Here is a 23,826-nt window from a genome sequence, read left to right as displayed (position 1 = left end):
CTTAAGTAAAAGCTTGCAATAAAGTAACGTACGAGTGTCGATATTATTTCGATTTTGTGTTATTGCCTTATTTTTTCTGCACAGATTATTTTAAGAAGTCTATTGCATAATATTTGAGTATTTACTCGTATATGCCACAACCAGGCTTGTTATTTAATTTTAATAATCTTTCCTATTGGTAAACGTAGCTACGTAAGTTAAAAAGATTTTTTACTTTTTAAGACACGTGAGTTTTATGAATTGCTATTCCTAAGACCAAAGGTACATCAAGCAATGTATAATTGGAAATAGAAGGCTTAGGGTAGTGAAAAGAAACATTGCTAGCCCTGCTGTAAGTACTTTCGATAGAAAAGTACTTTAAAGAGACAAACTTCAGAAAGTATCGATATCGATATTTATTACTTAAGTAAAGTTTTTTTGAATAAGGCCAATCGGTAACGTGTGAGATTATGCTTAAAAATCTCACATGAAAAGAAGACAAGAGGCAACATTTAGGGACAAAGGCATTCGCGAAAGAATCTACTGAAGAGAAAGCACAGCACACATTCGTCTAAGAGTCGACAGACGTTTATCGACAGCGTGGACATCGATCGTACCTTGGTCGGGTGTGGTAGGAGTAAAGGCGGTCTAGGGTCTGAAGTTGGAGTAGCCTCAGCGCACGGTCTATCAATTGTGGGTCGACACGTTCGTCGCCGACGTCGCGGCGGTCGATCCTGCCAATTATCGATATCGATATAACATACTACAAGCAACACTAGACGCGGGAAGGGTAAGCCAGCCGATTCAGATTGAACTGGACGCACCGATTAGTGTTTTAAGAATAAGGAACATTGTATCGTCAAGGAGCAAAAACGATCACAAAAGCTTTTAAATATTTTTACGACGAATGCGTTGTATTTTCACAATTTAGTGAGTCCTCTAAGTGCTCTGAAAATGGAGGCATTTGTTTGCAAACAATCAATGCCACAGCGTCTAATTTTTATAGGAAAAATTTCCGTCCGGAATGGTTACCTAGCGATATTTTTATCGTATGATTCTCGTGAAAAATTCTTCAGATAAAAAGAAATCTAAGAAGGGAGTAACAGGTCTACCTAGGGGTTTGACTGTTTATGTATTAATCTCAAATAGTACAATAATAAAGGTTTAATTTTTCCATTTCTTGTTAGAAATAAGTACTTACGAGTACGATTATCTTCCTAATACGGAAATGTTTTTGGAATCTACCGGGGATTCAGGCAATTGTTCTCATTTCGATTTCAATAAAGCTAAGCAGCACTAGGGAAATGTTAAAAGGGATGCAAGAAACCTATGTTCATTAAAATCGTGTCACACTCTACAGGTAGAACAGTATTGAATGAAAAATGAAAATCCATAATTAGAACTGTAAGTAACTTTTATTTTTAGGCAATCTTTCACATAGGGTGCAAATAAAATCTATTACCTACTAAGGTCTCATTGCATTGTCTGTCCATCATGGGCAGTGTAACAAAAACAAGAAATGAAATGAAAAATGAAATGAAAAAAAAAGTTACAGTGACTCTGACTCCTGTTGAGTTCGAATGTGACTCTCATTACTTCGGTTTTGATACGTCGGTTAGTTTGATAACACATTAGTAGTATTTTCTTTAATGACAATAATTACGAGTAATAGGTAAGTTAATATGTATGTACCTAATACCATGCCGAATTGACATGAGAACCGCACGATATTTTTTATTATGATTTGTTATGAACATGATTATTTGTTCAAAACATCGTTAAACTATCAATTTTACTTACAGCAACTTTGGCCGAATGCTTAACTTGAAATAATTAACCGCCTATTTAATTATAATAAAGCTGATCAGTTAAATAATTTAAACTTTACTTAAACAAAATGTCTTTAACCGCAGTTGTTACAACTAAACCGCTTATCTTTCAGAATTTCTACCTGAGTCGAAATTCCCGAATCTTCCGGCCAACCAAAGTGATGCCGTTCACGTTTTAAATATAGCCCTAATTCCAATGCAAAGTCCAAAGCAATTGTTATCAAAATTGAAACAATCTCATCTGAAAATGCTCTGTAATAACCATTCAGTGGAGCGACCACAATCTTCCCAATACAAATTATACCCCCGATACACACTCATGCACCCGGAAAAGGGTTAACGCGTCTTTATTAAAAATAAGTCGTTTACCATAAAGTTGGCATACTTTATTGGAAAACTAATTTTCAATGTCCATCCTTTTGGAATAAGACCACAGTTGAATTAGCACGCAATACGCCTCCCCTGTGAACGGGTCCGAAGAGCCAATGTTATTTCTTGCAGCGAAGCATACGTTGGGCGCTTCTGTATTCCACCCTTTGCACCCCAAAAAAGCCGTGACGTGAGATGTCGCATAAAAGTTTTCTTACAATTACCCACCTACGAGTAATATGCTTAGCGACATAATGCTTAGTCCAAAATACCTCAGTGCCTTAAGACGACAGTCTTCAACCAGTGTGTGTTGCCAGTGATGACGTATGAAACCGAGACTTAGTGCTTCTCACTATAGGTCTTGTAAATAGGATCAGAGTTGCTCAGTGAGTTATTGAGAGAGATATGCTCGGGGTCGAATGCCGGCCGTTTCCAACCGAAGCAACTGGAGTTTTATGGGGGAGGCCTATTAGATGTCCAACAGTGGTCGTCCTGCGACTGCATATAATGACGATACTTAGCGGACCAGCGAAACCTTTTTCCATACAAAGTTGTATTCAATATAAAAATGTGCAAAAAAGCGTTATACAAGCGCATTATACAAGCCTCGGCCGGAACGTGGGGTTGCCGGCCTCGCATCCCTATCCGGCCTTGCTAGGCTCGGCCGTCTATATCTGCTTTGCCGGCAACCCCCTACTTCCCGGCCTCTACAGTAATGTATTATTTCTCAAACATGCTATGTAATGTTTATGTTGTGTTCCTTAAAACAGGCTTCAAAATATACTGTTGCAGGCCTAGGCCTGCAAGACAACAGTCTTGTTTCAATGCAAAACGTCAAATCAAATATCCACGATAAAGGCTATTATACACGACTTGAAATTAATAATCTGAATTTCTATGGTTCATTTATTAGTTACTGAATAAATTCACAGGACTATGAATATTCTATATGTAAATATATAAATATTACCGACGCATTTTACGTCAAATTACAATTTTATTTACATAATAAAGTATTAATGTAGCTGATTAAATGGGCTGCAGTTCGTGTATAATGGCCCTAAAAGCCAAACAGCAAACACAATAAAAAAAAAGTTTTGGCGGGAAATTTGTCAAGTGTCGCGGTTTTTTTTTATGATTGACTGGACTTGGGCTTTAGCCATTTTGCAAATAAGTTCCATTGTCATTTCAAAAGTTTCGTTTAGAAACGTGATTTTTTATTTTTGCAGTCCGTTATATCTACATGTTTTTTATAGCAATTTGATATTATTGGGATTATTTTAACGTTTTAAATCATGTTAGAATGAAAAAAAAAACACTTATATAGATGGCAGTTATAATTTGAGTCTGGTACAATTTTAGTTGTCTTACGAATAAAACATGATTTCTAGGAGTTTTATTCCTTTTAGTGCATGTTTGAAAAAAGCACTATACAAGCCTCGGCGTGAAAGAACATGCCAGCCTCGTATACCTATCCATACATACTCGGCCTGCAAGCCTTTCTTTCCCGGCCTCTGCAGTAATATACATACTATTGTGCAACATAGATGAAGACCACGTGGTATTCAAAAATTTTGGGAATTAAAATACGATTGCAATTTATCAAAATCCCAGAATCTCAATTCGACTGCTATATCTAATGGTTTATGCAAATGAATTCTAGCGTAAGGAGTTATACATAAAAATCACTGGTCATCATCATCATCATAATACCACGCGGGCCCAGTGCGGATCGGGACCTACACTCCTTTACTTTCTTTCACCGTAAAGTTCGTGGTAAATTTCAAATGTAATTTCGCACATGAATTAAGAAAAACTCAGAGATGCGAGCCAGGGTTTGAACCCACGATCCTCAGCTTGAGATGTCATAGGTCAAACCACTCGGCCACCACGGCTTTTCAAGGTCACTAATGTGAGGATTTTTTCCTGAGAAGCACGCACTATTCCATAAAGTCAGGACAAACAATAAGGCGTGACGAGAGACCAAAAAGGAGTAAACAAGGCGATCATCATATTGCGGGAACTCTTCGCACCCCCCTTACACCCTCATAAAGCTGCAAGCTGCAAGCCCATGAATTGTTAAACAAACGAATCATATTCAGACCAGAGTCCTTGCACACAAGAGTCATCGTGAAAACGTTAACTAGTGCAACCAGCAAACAGATCAATTGGCTTAAAAGCTTCTAATCTAATCTTTAAATTTAAACACCCACTCCACTGCTAATTACCTTGATAACGTTCTAATAACGTCATGTTGTACGAATCAATATCTTAATTAGTATGACACTTGAACAACTCGTTAGACGGGGCAGGGAAGCGTAGATATCGCGTGTTAGATGTACAATGAGGGCACAATGCGCTGCAGCATAAGTTTTGTTGAATACGAGTAACTAGGTATGTTGACACTGACACGGCTTGTGCATCGCTTTAAATAACAAGGATAGATGAATAACAAGGAGGGATATTTGGAAATAATTCCGATCCGCATTGGCGATCCCTTACTTCAAATAGGTAGCGAATCTACTGTGTTAAAAAATAAGTTGTGTTAAATACTTGATGTGATGTATAGGTATAGATATCATTTAATAATATTTTAAATATGTTTAAAATATATAATATACCTTGTTAAGTTTCTTGCCAGATTTTTCTCAACAGAGGTGTTTCCGACCTGGTGGTAGATTTTTTTTGACATTCATAAGTGCTTGTTATAGCCTAAATTGAATAAAATAAAGATATTTTGACTTTGACTTTGATATTTGTGCTGAAGATAGACGTAAATGTTGATGCTGAAAATAATTCACTATTCTGCGCTGCACACGCTAATTTATAACATTGATTAATTTGGCTTCAGCCTTATTAGCTATTCTAAGACTAAATCCTATTCCTACTAATATTGTAAATGCGAAAGTTGTGTGTGTGTGTTTGTGTGTGCTACTCCTTCACGCTAAAATGGCTGGACGGATTTGGATGAAACTTGGTATGTATAGATAGCTGGACATCTGCAATAACGCATAGGATACTTTTTATCCCGACATTCCCACGGGATAGGGATAAAATCTCGAAATAACAACCGTTGGGCATAGTCACGAAATTTGGCCTAGTGGCTTTTAATGCAATGTCAATGAAACCACGATGTAGGTAATTTTCGGAAATAAGAATAGAATAGAATAAAAAATATTTATTTTTGAACAACTACGAGTACAATAATACAGCTAAACAAAACAATAAATATATACATAAGTAGTTGATACAAAAAAGGACACCCCTCAGCATGTGTCATGGCACGCGGTGCCACGACGCTGATTTTCAGTGGGTCCACAGTAACTTAAAACTAAACCAAGTTAGACAAACACAAGATGATACATGACATACAATTAAACCTAAAAATTCCCATGGGGATTTTGTGAAATCCCGGAATTAACATTCAACTACTGTATCTAATGATTTACGGGTGCAAAGCCGCGGGTAAACTCTAGTACAGAATAAATCCGATGAAATGTGATTGGAACGAAAGATTGTATTAACTTGGTTAAGATTCGGGAAAAATCACAAAAGAATGGCGACTTTAAAAACCTGAATTAGAAACATGTATAGGCCGCAGATGATACTGATGATGATTCAAATATTAAATACATTACAATTAATAAGTTATACGTAAAGCTCTCAAGATAATTGGTTAGCTTATAGGCTATTATTTTGAAAACAGTAATTGCTATTTAATTACAAAAGGTATCATACCGATAGATTAAATACGCTCTATAGTTGTTAATGGAAAACTTTCTACTATATAATTTGTCATAGCACATAAACGTATTGCCAGTGGCGGTCTTAGGGGGTGGCGAACAGGGTAATCGCCCGGGGCCTCGCATTTATCATGAATCGAAAAATCGAAATCGAGAAATCGAAAGGACCCCGGACCTAAAGTTATGATAAATGTGGTTTCAGTTAATTATCCTGAGATTTTGATGTGTTATATAGATTTCAAAATCCTGAATGATATTGTCTAAAAAACTAAACTAAACTCTGAAAGGGACCCGGAAACAGAGGTAGCACCCTTAGAGACTTTTGATCGCTACTTTGAAATTTATAACATATCAAAATCTCAGGATATTTAAACTGAGACCACATTTTCCATACATTAGATCCGGGATCATTAGTTTGAAATGTTATTATTAACGATCATTAAAATTTTGAGACACTACTAAATATATTATCGAATGCAGCAAATCCTAGTAATATTGTAAAAGCGAAAGTTTGTGAGTATGTGTGAGTGTGCGTATGTTTGTAATTCCTTCACGCTAAAACAAATGGACAGATTTGAATGATGTTTGATACGTAGATAGATGGACGTCTGGAATAAAACAAAGTCTATTTTTATCCCGATATTCCCAAGGGAACGGAATAAATAGTTAATGACAACCACAACGCAATTTTTGGAAATTCCTATAATAATTTAGTAAAATCCCTGATTTGAATTCAACTGCCGCATCCAATTTACTTATTCGCGCGCAAGCAACGGCTAAAGTATAATTTCAGGGGTTATTCAGAAATCGTGCTCAATTAAGGCTACAAAAACTTACACTTGTACTTTCCATTAACTAAGATCAGTTTACACTTAAAACCTCCCAAACTTTTAATGACTTCAGTTCTAAAACAATATCGTCAACATACATACATATACATATATTTAGGTACACGTGTGCTAAAATTCATTAATCACGTAATAACAGGAGTAAGAAGCATCCTTTTGGCAAATATTCGCAACATTCACTCAAAGCCTTGTATTCTGGCATCTCATTTAGAAAGAGTTATTTATCAAAAGGAATAGACGAAGTTGCGAGGAATATTTTTCATTTTCTGTACCTATCTACCTTGTATACCAGAGAAGCATTAGCAGCTATCCCTTTTTGGGAAAAGAGTATTTATTTTGATACTAATATTAAAATATTAATTGCACCATGTGAGATGGCGGTTTTAAGATGTATAAAATTCATCTCCTTGATTATTTTAATCCGCCGGCAACGGTAAATTCATCTTAAAGATGGTTGTAATTTTTTATTTACCTAAAAAGTCCCTCATTAAACAGCGACATAGCTTTTTCAAGTAATTAACGCCATCATTCTTTCAGGAACCTTCGGTAGCCTGGTATTTTAGTATTTTATTTATTTTAGTATTCTTGTAATATCTATTTTAGACTTTTTTCTTTCTAAAATTCATAATTTGTAATACTGAAAACTTAACATAAAATTAATATTTTATACATATTTAATATTTTTGACAACAATATAATAAGTTTTATTTACTAGTTCTGATCAAGAAAAAAATCTAAAGAATTTAACATAAATCCGATCAAGAGGATCCAAGGAAAAGAATCTGAAACTACTTAATACAGCTAAAATTCGAATTTTATTTTTTGCACCATAAATGAAGTATTTTAAATTTGCTTTATCTGTCGGAAGATGTAAATTATATAAATAAAGATTCCACAGACGTAGCTCAGATAAGTCAGTACAAAAGATATACATTAATATAACTTAAAGTTTTGCATAACAGCTTAAAAGGTGCCTACCTCAAACCAGAATCTTTTCACCAAAAGGATAAGGTAATTGTGTGTTTGAAACGCTTTATACAAAATATTTTACAGCTCCATTGTGGTGATAATCTGCTTATGATATCATCTGTTTATACTCGTAGGTACTTTGCATTAAAAATACTTTAAAAACTCAAGGAGATAAATTAAAGAAACTCCCATTTGCGTCATTCATTATCATTACTGGAAGACTGTTTTTATTTTCACCCAACAATCGTATTAAAACCTTTTCTGACTAAACTTTTAAAACAATCTTCAGTTGCAAAAACACGTTCAAACTTTCAATTCAATTGAAGTTGTTTATAACAAATTGAAATTCTCGACGTTTAGTTGAACTAATGGCAAAACGTAGTATTTCAAAATGTTTTGTACGTGATAAATTCTTCAACATCTCTTCTTGTTCTCAAATCGAGAGCGCCATGATGGAAAAAAATTGTAAAACTTATTCCTTTTCTTGACTTTCGTTCTTTGAAAGAGTGTAGGTAAATGATTGAGTGATGTTTACTTAAGTACCTAGGTATATTATGATCTCGAGATTTGACAATTTATTTTACGCCATTACGCATATTATTATCAAATGGAACGAATACCGAAATCTAAACTTAAAGTCACCGAGGGAAATATTTATTTCCCTTTGATGAATGCCTGCAAATTATTCAAATCCCAACAGAAATATGCCGTAAAAAACGTGCCAAGTCCCGCTTGAGATTTGCTTGTAAAAAGTAAAGTTGTGAAATCTCATAAAATACCTTGGAAATAGATGTACTAATAAGAGAAGATACATTAAGGGGATCCCATGCCCCAATGACCTTCGATCTGAATTCCTTAGTTTTCTAATGATTTTTGTAGCTTATTATATTAACAACAACGGCTTTAAGTTATATATTAACATATTTACTTAGTTGTTTATTTCGAGAAAATTCAAACGTGGACCCTATATATTTTATCGCAAGAATTTGAAAGGATAATCTTTTAAATAAAGGTAAAAATCATTAATGGCTTAATTGAAGATATTTGGGACGGAATAATTTCATAAAATAACCGTGATGTGTAAACAGCTAATAAAGCATATTCGCCTTGGAAATTTAGATATAACTATTTTGACCAAGCAATTCAAAAAGATTTGCTTGTGAGACTGATCGAATGGACTAGAGAGGGGAGCAGCGTAGCACGTAAGTTAATTTATTTAATCAGACAATGCGTAATGTGGGCTAATTTCCCCAATTTTGAATAATGAAAGCCTTCGATCCTTATTCTTATCTTAAGTTTTGCATTTTAGTTTCAGGTTGTCGACATTGGAATTTGTAGTTCACAGAAATTAAGTTCAAGACCAATTATTAATTAACAAGGTCAGTACGTCTGCATCACCTCCTAAGGTCCCGTTAATATATTATCCCATATTTACTTCAAAGTTCATTGTTTTCGAGAAATTTGGCATCAAAGTTGAACAATTTTAGGCCAAAAAACTGGTTTTCTGACCATAACTTTTGTGTTAATTAGTTTCAAATGAAAACCCTCGACCAGTTTTGAGAGACGTCAAAGACAAACCCAAATATGTAGATTTCGTATATGTTAGATCTTTCACGTCAATAGAGATTCGAAATAAGTGTTTTTTCAGACAATGTTCAAAAAAATCATACAAAATTAAGTATACATTTTTGGAAATGAAAAATGGAGATAAAGGATTGGAGAACCGATAGCCGTTTGACTTATAATTCTATCTGTAGTGCAAAAGTAGGAGATACGATTCATAGCTTGTCAAAAATCGATGATAACCTCGGGTAGCCCCTTAAATGAAAATTAACCTATTGTGGGATTCCATATGACTTGTTGGCACTAGTCTGGCGGTAATTAACACTACCTAGATCTTTGACAATCCAGGTTCTAAAGGTTTTTCTTTAGCGTGAGTACTAGACGATCTGTGCCAAATTTTAGCTCTATCAGAATGAAATGAGAATGAAAAAATTGTACGGCAGTTTTTCTTGCGCTCGACTTGGCGGGGACACTGCCGTACCTCCAGATGTGTTATTTTGTTGAAAAACTTTTACAGTGAATCGTGTTTAATTTACCAAACTTGGAAAAATAAGTGAATATTTATACAGTACACGAAGAACGTATAGGCTGTATATAGTAATTTTCGAGAACGGGAGTTTTCAAGGATCAAAAAACGAAGTTTTGTCACGCGAACATAAAAGGCAACATTAAAGAATTTAAATTCAATCAGGCCGCTACTTTCTTCGCGGTCATAAAATTTTTGACGCAAAAATTATCGAATATACAATATTGTATGTAACTTACTTTTTGTTTTAGCTATTTTTATACTTGTCATTGTCGTACTTTAGACACTCTTACAAATACTAAAATGCCGAAGGAGACAAAATGAAGAATGACTGAGAAGATATATTTTTTTTAATATTGTCGGCGGCTGTGGTGCTCGAAATTATCCACACACCCACTTATTTATTAGACAGTAGGGCAGTAAAGAGATTGCAAAGATTATTTTGAGTACTAGATCTGCTGTATACTGCACAATATCTTGTACCGATTCAGCAAATTTCTTTTGCCGTGTTGTGTGAAGCAATTTCGATGAAATTTGGTATACAGATAGTTTGCGTCCCGGGAATGACATTGGATAGTTTTTATGCCGGAAAATCGCTTAGTTCCCGCGGGACAGTGAAAACCGAATTCTACGCGGACGGAGTCGGCTTAGAGGCTTAACGGCTAGTCAATTATATCTTCTGCAATCTACTCCCCAAACAAACAAGTATCCGCAGTAAAAATGAACTCCGCAAGCCTGGTCTAGTCAAAGGAACATCAAATTAGTTCCTAACCTAATCCGCTGCATTATTCCAGCATTCCAGGTCCGTCCGAATGCAAAGCCGCATTCGTTGACTGATTGTTCGCTCCCCTGTAATTTTCCCCAACGGCCTCTACTCCCTTAACCACGGCACGCCCTGCCAGGAACCTGAGTGGGATCTTTTTAAAATGGCTGCGTCGTGCAGGTAATTTGGTTTGCTTTAGGATTGACTTAATGTACAATGTACATTGATTACCTATTATAATGTAATTGTTTTTTGGAATAAATATTATGTCATGTTTTAGGTTTTAGGTTGACTGCTAGTGTAGTAAGTACCTATTAAGTCATTCATCATCATGAAAATCGAAGCTTTGGGCTCAAAAATATCTGAACACGCACCTATACATTTCCACTTGTTACATTATAATATAATTAAACAGGTATTGAAATAGCGCCCACACATAAGCTAAGACTAAGTCTACGTTTTTACCAAGTGTCGGGCACAAAGCAAGAGGTATGGTGATAAAAAAAAAACATTTTATATTTTATATACAATACCTATACACATACAAAACTTCACATAGTTAAGATGACGTCGCATCAGTTCCGCGTCTATTATGCAGGCTGTTATCCAATCCAAGATCTCCCCTTTCAATCTCAAGCTGTGATAGTGATAGAGCACAGCGCGTTCTGAAGACAGGAACTTGACATTTGAAATTAACCCACACATTTAACCTTTCTGTTTTAACGTGAAACCCTAACTTTAATGTTATAAATGCGAATGGGAGTATGTTTTTTGTTCCCGCGGAAATCATACAATTTACCGGTTTAAAGACTATCCAATGTCCAGGGTCCCTATAATATCTGTCTATATTATGGAAACTAATCTAATTATATTATACACATGGTAACAAGAGGAATAATGATATGTTCTTTTTTTTCCAGACAGATTTAGTAAATACTTATAACCAGGTAAGTAGGTATTATGTGGCATGCCTTAACAACGTAACTTTTAACCAAAATACAGACTTCCAATTTAAAAAATAAATCCTAATGGTTTCTAAATAACCAACCAATCAACTCGTTTCCAAATAGATAAACTTCCCATTTTCGAAGTCGTTTAAAAAATTCTTCTTTGATTTTTCACACACGCATTAAAAATATTTAAATGAATACTGAGATTGGAAAAGTTTTAACGGAGCAAGTTACAGAATATTTTACTGTCCAAAAGCTGAACAATTTGCTATTTACATACATTTTCCGGAAGCATTACGGGAACAATTGTGGTTACAATTTAGGCGGCACTTTAATTACAGCGTAGAAGCGCTATTACTAAGGCCATGGACATATTTTTCCTTCAAACAAGACTGTAACACCTCATCACCTGAGCTCGGAACGGGTTCGAAATAATAATTTTCGGTGAAACTATCTACAAGAACTTTTATATCGTGTAGTGCTCAAACAGTTTTACATGCTTTTTGTGAAGCTCGCGTCACGGATTGACGCGGACCCGGGATTGAGTCCCTGCCTTTTTTTCTGGTTCTTTCCATGTTTTCTACCTACCTAGTATAAGAGATAACACACGTTTGAAATGTCTTATTAGCTTATATTCTTGCATTCTCTTGCTTTTCGCCCCGAATCGAAACATCAGACTGCCACCCCACGCTCTAGGGATGAACGGCACTTTTAGTGATGTGCTATTTGTACGGTACGTTTGATGCTTTCATAACACTACTTAGTTACAGCATGTTGAGTAAAATTTCTGAAGTTTGTTAGTGATCTATCTACAGATGGGCTTAGAATGTTTAGGCCCGCGTCGTTCTAACCGACTAGCCGTGAATGGACGGGCGAGAGCGACCAGATCCGAACATTTACGAGCACATCATTAAGATACTGCGGGAGACGGGCCGCTACCCGCCGGAGCTGGCGGGTCAGAATGACCTGAGGCATTATTGTCTAACACACTTGGAATCACAATAGTTTTCACCGCTTCTTTCTGTCACACGGTATAAGATGAGGGTAGAAAGAGATGACGAATGCAACCGCGAACGTCAGCGCGTTAGACAACACGGCTTCAGGCCCTTATAAAATTGAATTACATCAAAAATAACGATTATTTGTAAAAAAAAAATTAAGCCGTGGTGGCCTCGTGGTTTGACCTATGGCCTCTCAAGCAGAGGATCACGAGTTCAAACCTCGGTTCGCACCTCTGCGTTTAAAATTTACCACGAGCTTTTCGGTGAAGGAAGACACCATGAGGAAACCTTCACAAACCTGCTAAGCAATTCAATAAAATGTGTGAAGTTCCCGATCCGCATGGGTCCGCGTGGGAACTACAGCCCAAGCCCTCTCACCCTGAGAGGAGGCCTGTGTACAGCAGTGGACGTATATAGGCTGGGATAATAATGACTAGGTCATACCTTGGTCTAGCAGCCTGAGTGTAGTAGCGGTCCAGTTCCTGCAGCATGCGAAGAGCGTCAGCCATGTCGTGAGGACTCTCCTCCCGCGCCTCGGCCAAGCAGACGCAAGCCAGGACCACCGCGATCGCGATAGCGAAGTTTTTGCTCAGCATCTTCGTATCTGAAAGGACGTCGTTGCTGTAATCATCGGGAAGGGAGACAAAATCATCGGCTATTTTTAACACGTTTTTAGGGTTCCGAGGTCAACTAGGTAGGAAGTCTATCTGTCTGTCCGCGGCTAATCTCAGAGACCGTTAGTACTGGAAAGCTGTAATTTGGCATGAATATCAGTCACGCCGACATTGATGAAATAAATAATTATTTTTTTAGGGTACCTCTCATAGTGTGTGATTTTTAGGGTCCCGTAGGCAAAATGACAAAAGCGGAACCCTTATAGTTTTGCCATGTCTAACTGTCTGTCTGTCTGTCCGTCCGCGGCTTTGCTCAGGGACTATCAATGCTAAATCTGTAATTTTGCACGAATATTATATGTAAACTATGCCGACAAAATGGTACAATAAAAAATTCAAAAAAAAATTTTTTTTGATTACCTACCTCCCATAGACGTAAAGTGGGGGTGATTTTTTTAATCTCATCCAACCTTATAGTGTGAGGTATCGTTGGATAGGTCTTTTAAAACTATTAGGGGTTGCAAAAACGATTTTTCGATTAAGTGATACGTAAACCGGTGGGTGGAAAAATTAGAAAAAAATCAGGATATAATCAGGATATACTTAATAGGAGGAATATATCAAACTTACAAGGAAAATAATAACGGTTAAGTTTTCTTGAGAATTATTAGTAGTTTAAGAGTAAACAGCAGTCTAAGGTATGCGGGGCGAGCGGTTAGAAGTTTATGAAAACTAAATTAAACTTTCCAACTCTTTTAATAAATTGGGAACGTTTCTACTTGAACTACTTACCTAGCCCCAAGCCCTCTCATTCTGGGCGGAGGCTTGTGCCCTGCAGTGGGCCGTATATAGGCTTGGATAATGATGATGAATAATTAATAATAACATTTTGTTTATTCAGTTAACCGATTGATTAAACCACGTTCATAATCAGCACCAGCTCTGCCCAGTTAACCGCATGTCCCCAGCGGCTTGGACTACACCAGGGGGGCTACTACGAAATTGGAAAATCGAAGTTCGTATCGTACCGTCCCTCTCACTCTCGTATTAAATAATATTAGCGTCAGCAGGACAGCAAGATATCAAGTTCGAATTATGCACTTCGTAGTATAGTTAGGCCCAGGCAGTTATGATTAAAATTATTGTTTAATCAACACGCGAGCACCGAAATCCATTAAGCGACATTTAGATATTAGTCGTATTAAACTCTCATCAAATCACACTTACTACTAATGGAGTTACAGTGAATATTTTATTAAGTTATAACGTGTGGGCCCCACCAACACTATCCACGCCACTTAAAGCGAGGCCGAATATTCAGCGAATTTAGTAATCTTTGACATAATTCGATAAATAGAATACTTGAGTGAGGTGACACAAATGAGAACTTAATCTATTTATATCTCACTTAAATGTAAGTGGACGGGTAAGAGGATTTCGATTTATTATACATGTATTTGAAGCAAATCTGTGGTCACTACTAAACATAGGTACGCTTATGCAAAGTTTATTTAACCATCACTGATTTAATCGTTTGACTAGTTTTTACCCGCGACTTCTTACGCGTATAATAACGTAAGTATAACAAACCGGTTTTTGGAACCAATATATACTACCAATGGAACTACCTGCTTAGTTCCCAGAGAAAATGTAGCCAATGCCAATCAAGGACTGTGTAGTTTTAAGGGTGAAAAAAATTTTTTTTTAAATCAATCAGTCAATTTTAATTGTTTCAGACATCCCTATAAACAAAGAAAAAAATCAAAGTTAAGATTTACTATCATGGGAGTTCCGAAAAAAATCCAGGTCAGACTGCATGAAACTGCATGAACATTGAACACACATTTCTTGCATAAACGTTAGCTATCATATGTATAAGGTCGCGACGCAAAGTACACAGACGTGAGCAAAGTAACTGTTACGTTAATTGATAATGGACCTTCGTAAATTCATTTATTAAATTAGATAGGTACCATCAGCCAAATACGTGGTCTATCAATTTTTAAACAAATTCCTATCAAATGAATAGGTATGTCGCCACAGTCGAACTTTCAAGTTGATAGACACGTCTATTGGCATTATTGTTTTATGACATACAAACGATTATCAACTTTATGGTGGTACAGTCCACATATTAGGCTGATGGAACAATTAGCAAAAATTATATAGATTAAATTTTAACAAAACCTTATTTCCATAAACCTGTTGTCCTGATTGGAAGGCAAATTGACTTCCAGCTTAAAGTTGTTTGTAGAAGGGATCAATATTTATTGCACGATGTCATATTCAACCGTCGACGATGTCCTCAAATTGTTTGAGTTAAAGCTTCGGACAGTTTGACTTTAGATTTAGAGCATGGACGGTATAAAAAGTTTCGTGTATCAGTTTGTTATCAAGCAATTTTAAAAATCTGATCTAAAGGCTGAAGGACGCTTTTCACATGCGTTACTAGCATGGTAATATGCATGTTTAATAGCACGTGTCCTATACGTGCCTATACACAAATGCTAGCAGGTACCATTTGCTCAATAGTAGCATATTCCTGTTCCTGTATATTATACTACTCTTTGAGTAGCATGTTTTCGTGGTAACTAGTATTGTGTAAGTATAGCCTTATGTGGGTTAGCTTTATTTTTGTCAGTTAACGGTGCTGCAGTGCTCCTTCGTCAAGTCACTTAGAAATTTAGCGCATAATGGTGTTCCATCGGGAAAAGTCGGATCTAAATATTCCGATTCCGACGGCAACCGAAGTGACAATCAATTATTGATATAAATGGGTGACATTTTCGTAATACTCTATTGTAGTTATATGGAACTTTATTATTTAGTGTCAAATGTTAAAACGGCTGTACAGTCGGAGTAAAAAAAGGTTCGTCACCCTAAGATCTATTTTCCTTTGCTCAGTATGAGCGCTAATCTGCTTTACCGATTGGCATACTGTGTCAACCTGTCAACCTGCTAAACATAATCAGGTGACCATAGCAACCCTACCACTACACCTTAGCACTGACAAACACTGACAATCAAAAAGAACATTATTTATTGATTTAAACTTTTACGAAGTTATTTATTAAAAAGGTTTTGTGAAACTATATATATTAGAGGTGTATACTATTTTGACCCTTGTCTTGTTATCAATGTCAAAGTAAGAATAATTTGATATGCACTTGTCTACTTAGTACTTTGGTTTCAAAACGTACTAAGAATCTATGACTTTGTAAAGGAATCAGTTTAATAACTGACGAAGGTTTTCCTACCCCCACTCCCCACTGTACATAATATTACAAAACTTTTCTTTACAGCTCAAGTTATAGCGTAACCAAGGGAAATAGACATTATTTTTTATATAATTAAGTACTACCTTCTTCCACGATTCCGTTTGCGAAAAGTTCGTTAATTGCTATCCTATGTAATTTTTTGGGATAAAAACTATCCTTTGTCTGTTTGTGTTGAAACTATCTTCATAAGTACTAAATTTCATTTAAATCGGTTATGAATCTTAATCGTGAAAAGGTAACGGACAGACAGATTTTCGCATTAGAAAGGATAAATTAATTAATTGAAGTAAAAAACTCAAAAACACTTCTAACTGACGATTTTTATATTTAATTTCTAAACACTTTGGCACGTGGAAAGTGTCCAATGAAAGAAATAATACACGTAATCTAATATTTACTCAAAGGGCGGTTTCAATGACCTTAAGCAAAAATATGTACCCAATTACCATACAATTAGCTTGACTGCTTTTGTGGCTTAATAAAGAAAATAGGACAAAATTAACATTAAGCTACAATGTGAGAGGAACATAAAAAGTCATTTATTGTGGCCTCGTAAGTTGAGTGTTTTTAGGTGTAAAAAAATACAATGCTTCTGGGTTTAATTTCAACGATTTTGATGATATATATTTTTACAGTATAGATCTTAGCTGTTTCCATGGAATACTTTTTTTTAGCATTAGAAAAAGGGTAAACAATCTTGACGAGTCTTTTTAATGAAAAACGTTTCAAAAAAACAGTTACTTCTGATACCAAGAGTATGTAAATGATAATAATTCCTTGCTAATTGTTTTTTTAAATACGTCAAGATCGCTCACCTTCTTTCTAATGCTAAAAACCGGCCAAGAGCGAAGAGTAGTATGCCATTCAACAGTTTGCCAAACATTCTCCGCCAAACATTTTTATGACAAAAACCGGCCAAGAGCATGTCGGACACGCCCAAAATAGGATTCCGTAGCCATTACGAAAAAATTAAGTAATTTTTTTCTAAGGATTTCGTATTTTATACACGGATTTACTCTTAACTACTAATAACTCTCAAGCAAACTTAGCCGTTATCGTTTTCCTTGTAAGTTTGATATACTTACTACCATCCTGAATTTTTTCAAATTTTTCCTCCCACCGGTTTGATTTTAGAGGGGGGGAAACGCTCGATTTTAATGAAAATTTGCACTTAAAAGTTGAATATTTTGCAAACAAATCACTGAATCGAAAAATAGTTTTAGCAACTCTAATTTTAAAAGTTCTATCCAACGATACCCCACACTATAAGGTTGGATGAGAAAAAAAAAATCACCCCCACTTTACGTCTATGGGAGGTACCTAAAAAAATTTTATTTTTATTTTTTATTGTACCATTTTGTCGGCATAGTTTATATAATATATATAGCTCTAAGCTCTAAGCATTATAATGTAGGCAGGATTAAGAGCGTTTATACCTGCTGAGCTGGCAACGTTGCATTTTTGTTAACTTATATGTACCTATATTAAGAAGAGTTCTATCAGACAACATTTTTAATTTTTATTCAATTTTTATGGAATAATCGAGAAAACTAACAAAAATGCAACGTTGCCAGCTCAGCAGGTATAAACGCTCTTAACAATTATTATGAAAACAGCTTGTGCCGATACGCACCTCTAAGGCTGCATTTCCACCAGAGATAAGCAAAGGTGTTGCGAGGAATGTGTTTCTCAAAAACCAACAGAAACGGTTCCTTTATCTCGCTTCGCTCTGCTCAGCTGTTTCCACTAGAGCGGTGCTGTGCGAGGCGAGGTAAATGAAGCGTTTCTATTGGTTCATGAAAAATACATTCCTCGCAAAACATCCTCGCATATCTCTGGTGGAAACGCAGCCTAATAGTGCTGGCAATTTATGAGCAATTATTTAGTTTTTTTTTATTTATTGGCTGGACTTGAGCTTTTAGTGTTACCCTTAGCCATTTTTAGGGTTCCGGAGCCAAAATGGCAAAAACGGAACCCTTATAGTTTCGCCATGTCTGTCTGTCGGTCTGTCTGTCTGTCCGTCCGTCCGCGGCTTTGCTCAGGGACTATCAGGGATTGCTCAGGCACTGCCGACAAAATGGTACAATAAAATTTTTAAAAAACATTTTTTTAGTGTACCTCCCATAGACGTAAAGTGGGGGTGATTTTTTTTTCTCATCCAACCTTGTAGTGTGGGGTATCGTTAGATAGGTCTTAAAAATTAGGGGGTTGCTAAAACGGTTTTTCGATTCAGTGATTTGTTTGCAAAATATTCAACTTTTAAGTGCAAATTTTCATTAAAATCAAGCGTCCCCCCCCTCTAAAATCTAACCGGTAGGTGGAAAATTTTGAAAAAATTCAAAATGGTAGTAAGTATATCAAACTTTCAAGGAAAACTATAGCGGCTAAGTTTTCATGAGAATTATTAGTAGTTTAAGAGTAAATAGCAGCCTAAGGTATAAAGTATACCTAAACTTGGAACTTGGAAGATTCCGTATAAAATAAAAAAACCTTAGAAAAATACTACTTATTTTTTTCGTATTTGCTATGGAACCCCATTTTGGGTGTGTCCGACACGCTCTTGGCCGGTTTTTTTTTTTTAGTTAGAAGTTAACTTGAATGCAGAGCTTGTGTAATGGTGACCTTTGGATCGGGCGGCTCTCAGCAGGGCTACTACGAAATTCGAAAATCGAAGCTGGTGTCGTTCGGTCCCTCTGACACTATACTATTTAATACGAGAGCGAAAGGGACGGTACGATACGAACTTCGATTTTTGAACTTTGGAGTAGGTCCTCTGGGTGGGGATCATACATACACATAGGTACACATACACACATATTATTATGTTTACGAAGTATGTTGCTACCTGTAAAATAAGTACGACTAACTAAAAAGTTTACTTTAAATCCTTGGAACTATGTGTGTCTGTGTGCGTATGTCTGTCTGTCTGTGGCACCATAGCTTATAAACGGGTGGACCGATTTGAATGCGTTTTTTTTATTTGAAAGCAGGTTTTCTAGCGATGATTCTTAGTTAAGCCGTTTTTGAGATATTGAACTATGAAGTGACAAAGTTTCCGACTTTTTGTTGGTTAGGTTATATTACAATAAATGTTATTAGACGAATCAACCATGATGTATTTAAGGAGCTAATTATTTCATTACAAAATACAGCTTTTCTTTTCTACTTCCTCAATCAAATTGTTTAAAAACGTTACTTACGCCAAATAAAACCATCGCGGAAATTGTTTATTTTACAAATTAGCTTCCTCTCTTACCCAAATTTACTTCAAATTATATCTAACAATAACAAAACTCTTTTTTTGTACAAAAAGGAAATACAGATAGACAAAGGCGGAGTTATAAAATTGCATCAAAATATTGTGTCAGATAGAGAAGCGACCACGTTCAACAGTTAGGTAACTCAAAGTCGGCCAAATTTTTTGTTTACCTTTGACGTTTTGTAACGCCTAGCTATTCGTGACTGTCATAGATAAACCACTAATCAGACTCTACTGCTACGTTTTTTTCCACGTGATCTTATACCAAAAAACCCTTTTAGGTGATTCGTAGAGGCGACCGCAAGCATTTTGCCTCCAAAATGACTGTCTCCTGACCATTTTATGGAGATCTCCTCTTGTAAGTAGCCGTCAACTGCTCTGAGGGTCTAAAATATTTGGCCGAATTATAGGTAAAGGCGATTACTTCTGAATTTAACGTGATCATTTCAAGTAATGCCCCGTATGATGGAAGCATTACCTATGCTTAAGATAATAACATAGTTTGCATTTAAATCGTTATATTTCAATTATACATCTAAAGGAATAAAGATACTCTCGTATATTTAATATGTTATTTTTAATTGGTACCTGGTCGGTAGCTATTTCGAATGTCCCTTAAACACACACACACATCACGCCTGTATTCCAAAATGGGGCAGGCAGAGCACACGAAACTTTACCGCTTCGGACTTTTAGCAATTTTAGGTTTTAAGTTTAACAAAAACGGTACAATAGTGACAGGTTGCTAGCCTGTCGCCTACGTTATACCTTAACCTATATCCCCAGTCGCCTCTTACGACATCCACGGTAGAAATAGAGAGGATTAATTCTAACCCGACACCACACGGGTCCCTTAAAAGTCAAACAAATTACGAAATTATTCATATACCCATTATCACTTACTATTATATATGTAAGTTGTGTGCATAATTATCATTCAAATAAGGTTCGTAAAGTGTCAGTAGGAACATTAGCCTATTTCCCTTCGGCTTTTAATAATTTATTTCTATTAATATCTAGTAGTTTGTGTTTACAAGAAAATGGCAAGAAGTGTAGAGTTAAAATACCACGCACACACGAGTAATATTTACCTCAAATATTACTCGTGTGTGTTAGCGTGATAAGTCCTGTACGTGATATTTTGACTGTGAGTGAAAATCACGAAAGTTCAAGACATTATAAGTGTAGAGTTGGTCTGGGTCTTTCTATTTGATTCAATATCCAAGATTATGATTGGTAAGTAGATCATACTAACAATCATCTTAATTACTTCCTATTTATTTGTGAATGTCACCAAAATATTTCCTAAACTATGTGAAACTAAAGTAAACAATAGACTTCAATAAAGAAACGTTTAGGTACAGGAGTATCGAACTTTTGAAACAGAATGTTTGACACGACATTGTTACTAGCTCCTTCCAATTGCCTTTTCCACTTTTGTTTTGTTTTACCAACTTGCTATTGTTATGTTTATTTTCTTTGCGTACATTAAAAACCACTGATCAAAAGCATATTTTATTTAGAGGCTGTTTCACCATCTACTGATTAATTTTATTTCATAGATAAATGTGTTGCTGTCTCCGTCTATTCGAACAAAACAAACAGAGACGGCATCACATTTATCTGTTAAATGAACTTAATCATTAATCAATGGATGGTGAAACGGGGGGTAAAGGTCTCTTTTTTAAAGAAATATTGCAAGTAATGTAAACATGCTTTCGGTTTTACTGTAATCAAACCAGTTTGCTAATGTCGTTCGGTCTCGAAACAGAAGATCTTTGTTTTTCTTTCTTATGAATTTTCAGGAAACGATGAAAACCGACGAGTTGTACTGTAAATGATTGCTAAACGCACGGTACTTCCAACATTTACTGTGTAGAATCCGAAGACAATCAAGTTCCGTGAACAAAATATTTTAATTGTATGTTTTTTGATGTTGTGCAAAATGACTCGTTTGTTAGAACTACAGGAACTGTACAGCAGGGCTACTACGAAACTCGAAACTCGAAGTTCGTGTCGTGCGGTCCCTCTCGCTCTCGTATATTATATTAAATAGTATAAGTGTCAGAGGGACCGCACGACACGAACTTCGAGTTTCGAGTTTCGTAGTAGCCCTACTGGTGTATTTCGTTGTCATATCCATCTCATATCCAGTCCTAATACTGGGCACAGACTTTTTCTTTAAGAAAAGAGATAAAAACACTTTACATCCTTGCAAGCCGTGGTATCCTTCCTCTACTGGTGTCCTATGGCCTCTCAAGCAGAGGTTCTAATCCAGATTTGCACGTCTGACTTTTTCGAAATTCATATAAATACCTAAATTTTACAATATAACATTCGAGAATTACGGGAGACCGTTGAGAGTTGTGATAGAGAAGAGTAGTGACAACGTCATTTTTTTGCGAGCTATCGCTAGCAGTTAATAAGTTCCCAAAAATCGACGTTATCACTACTTTCCTCTGTCACAGCTCTCCTCGGTTTTATGGCGTTGTGCTTACATCTTTGCTCCGACCTAAAAAGTTGCGGTATGCTGAAATTGAAACACAAATAGAAATTCGGTTTTGGTTTCGGTTGCCAATACTATTTTGCTGTCCGACTCTAGTCGACCAACTAAGTGCTTTACCAGTGAATCACCTCTGGCACGTATCTTTCCCGTGTGACAAGTTGACGTTCCAAATTAGAAAAATGATATAGGCTCCATATCAGTTCCGAAGGTACACATCTCCTTTTGTATAAGTCATTGCACTCTGTAAAATAGTACTTTGATATTTTATGTTGACATTTCATATGCCCATTTATTTTTTATTTTTCAGTGATTTTTTAGGTAAATTTACTTTCGTTTCATTTTAGCTGCCTTTTTTAATTTATTGTACAACATCATAATATGTGCGTGTATTTTATATTGATATTTTTTATACTGATATTTGTTAACAATGCAATGCCGACGTTCACGGCCATTGTAGACAAAAGGGATTTCTTGGTTGACTTTACATAAACTAACTAAGTACAGTTCCAGACACAATGCGGCCTAAGCATGAATTTTAGAGAAGTTTAATCAAGTTCCCCTAACAGTACTGTAAGTACGAATACAATTTTAATCCAATTATAAATACACTAACTCATAAATAATCCTTCTCCAATTGAAGAGAGAGACCTGTTGGTAAGTTAGTCTTATCTTTTTTTAAGGAAACAGGTATCCTAACCCTGTCGTCGCTTTATGTTTTTGAAATAATCATGTATGTAAGGAAGAACATATGTGATTTTCCCACTAACGTCGATAAGCCAAAGGCTACTAGAAACACAGGAAAGCTTAAAGTTTCATCTTACAGACTGGCTAAAACCAAAAAGTCGTTTCTGGGAAATTGCATACGTTTTTATAATAAAATTCCAAAAAATATTATTAATTAAACAGATACAAAATTCAGATCTATTGTCAAGAAGACATTAATATCTAAGGCGTATTATAAAGTTTATGATTATATCATGGACAGGGATATTTGGAAATAATTCCGATCCGCATTAGCGATCCCTTCAAATAGCGAGCCTACTGTGTTAAAAATAAAGTTGTGTTAAATACTTGTGATGTATACATATCATTTAATAATATTGTAAATCTGTTTAAAAAATATACCTCGTTGAGTTTCTTGCCGGATTCTTCTCAACAGAGGTTTTTCCGAACCGGTGGTCGTTTTTTTTGACATTCATAAGTGCTTGTTATAGCCTAAATTGAATAAAGATATTTTGACTTTGACTTTGACTGAGTTAAGGTTTACATTTAGCCGTTCAATTATATTAGGTACCTACGCGTATGTCTCAAGTTTCAGTCAATTTATCCGAATGAATGAACTGTGACAATATCGGCAATTTCTGAAAATTCAATGTTGTTTTCCTGCGACACAGTACTGAAATACGGCAGTACTTGCTATAAATCCATCTAAGAGTCAATGGAACCAACCTTTTTAAATTTACTTCGACTTTATTGATGAACTGCAAATACCATAGATACAGTATAACATAAAACCTCTTCCTTTTTAAAATCAGTTATAATGCAAAAAATATAATCTTAGTAGGCACCGAATATTAAAGGTCGTAGTGTATTAAAAATTAAAGATATTATTAAGGTTACCCGTTCTGC

The 23,826-nt window shown here is 35.7% G+C and overlaps 1 protein-coding gene across 2 annotated transcripts in view; it reads right to left on the bottom strand.

Moving 5' to 3' along the window:
• Positions 1 to 23,826, bottom strand: part of NPF (neuropeptide F) — a 39,251-nt gene that overhangs the window by 10,504 nt on the left and 4,921 nt on the right. Inside the window, exons 2-3 of one of the 2 annotated variants that reach the window (XM_074096126.1) lie at positions 12,985 to 13,144; positions 597 to 713 (exon numbers count right to left, since the gene is read on the bottom strand). In XM_074096126.1, coding sequence (XP_073952227.1) covers positions 597 to 713; positions 12,985 to 13,136 — 269 coding nt within the window. In that variant the 5' untranslated portion in view covers positions 13,137 to 13,144. The remainder of the gene's footprint in view (positions 1 to 596; positions 714 to 12,984; positions 13,145 to 23,826) is intronic. The other variant, XM_074096128.1, reaches the window with a different exon arrangement.

This window comes from Choristoneura fumiferana, chromosome 13, assembly GCF_025370935.1.
Source record: "Choristoneura fumiferana chromosome 13, NRCan_CFum_1, whole genome shotgun sequence".
NCBI lineage: Eukaryota > Metazoa > Arthropoda > Insecta > Lepidoptera > Tortricidae > Choristoneura > Choristoneura fumiferana.
Note: the sequence above shows the minus strand (reverse complement) of the source record. Positions and strands in the feature narration are given on the sequence as shown.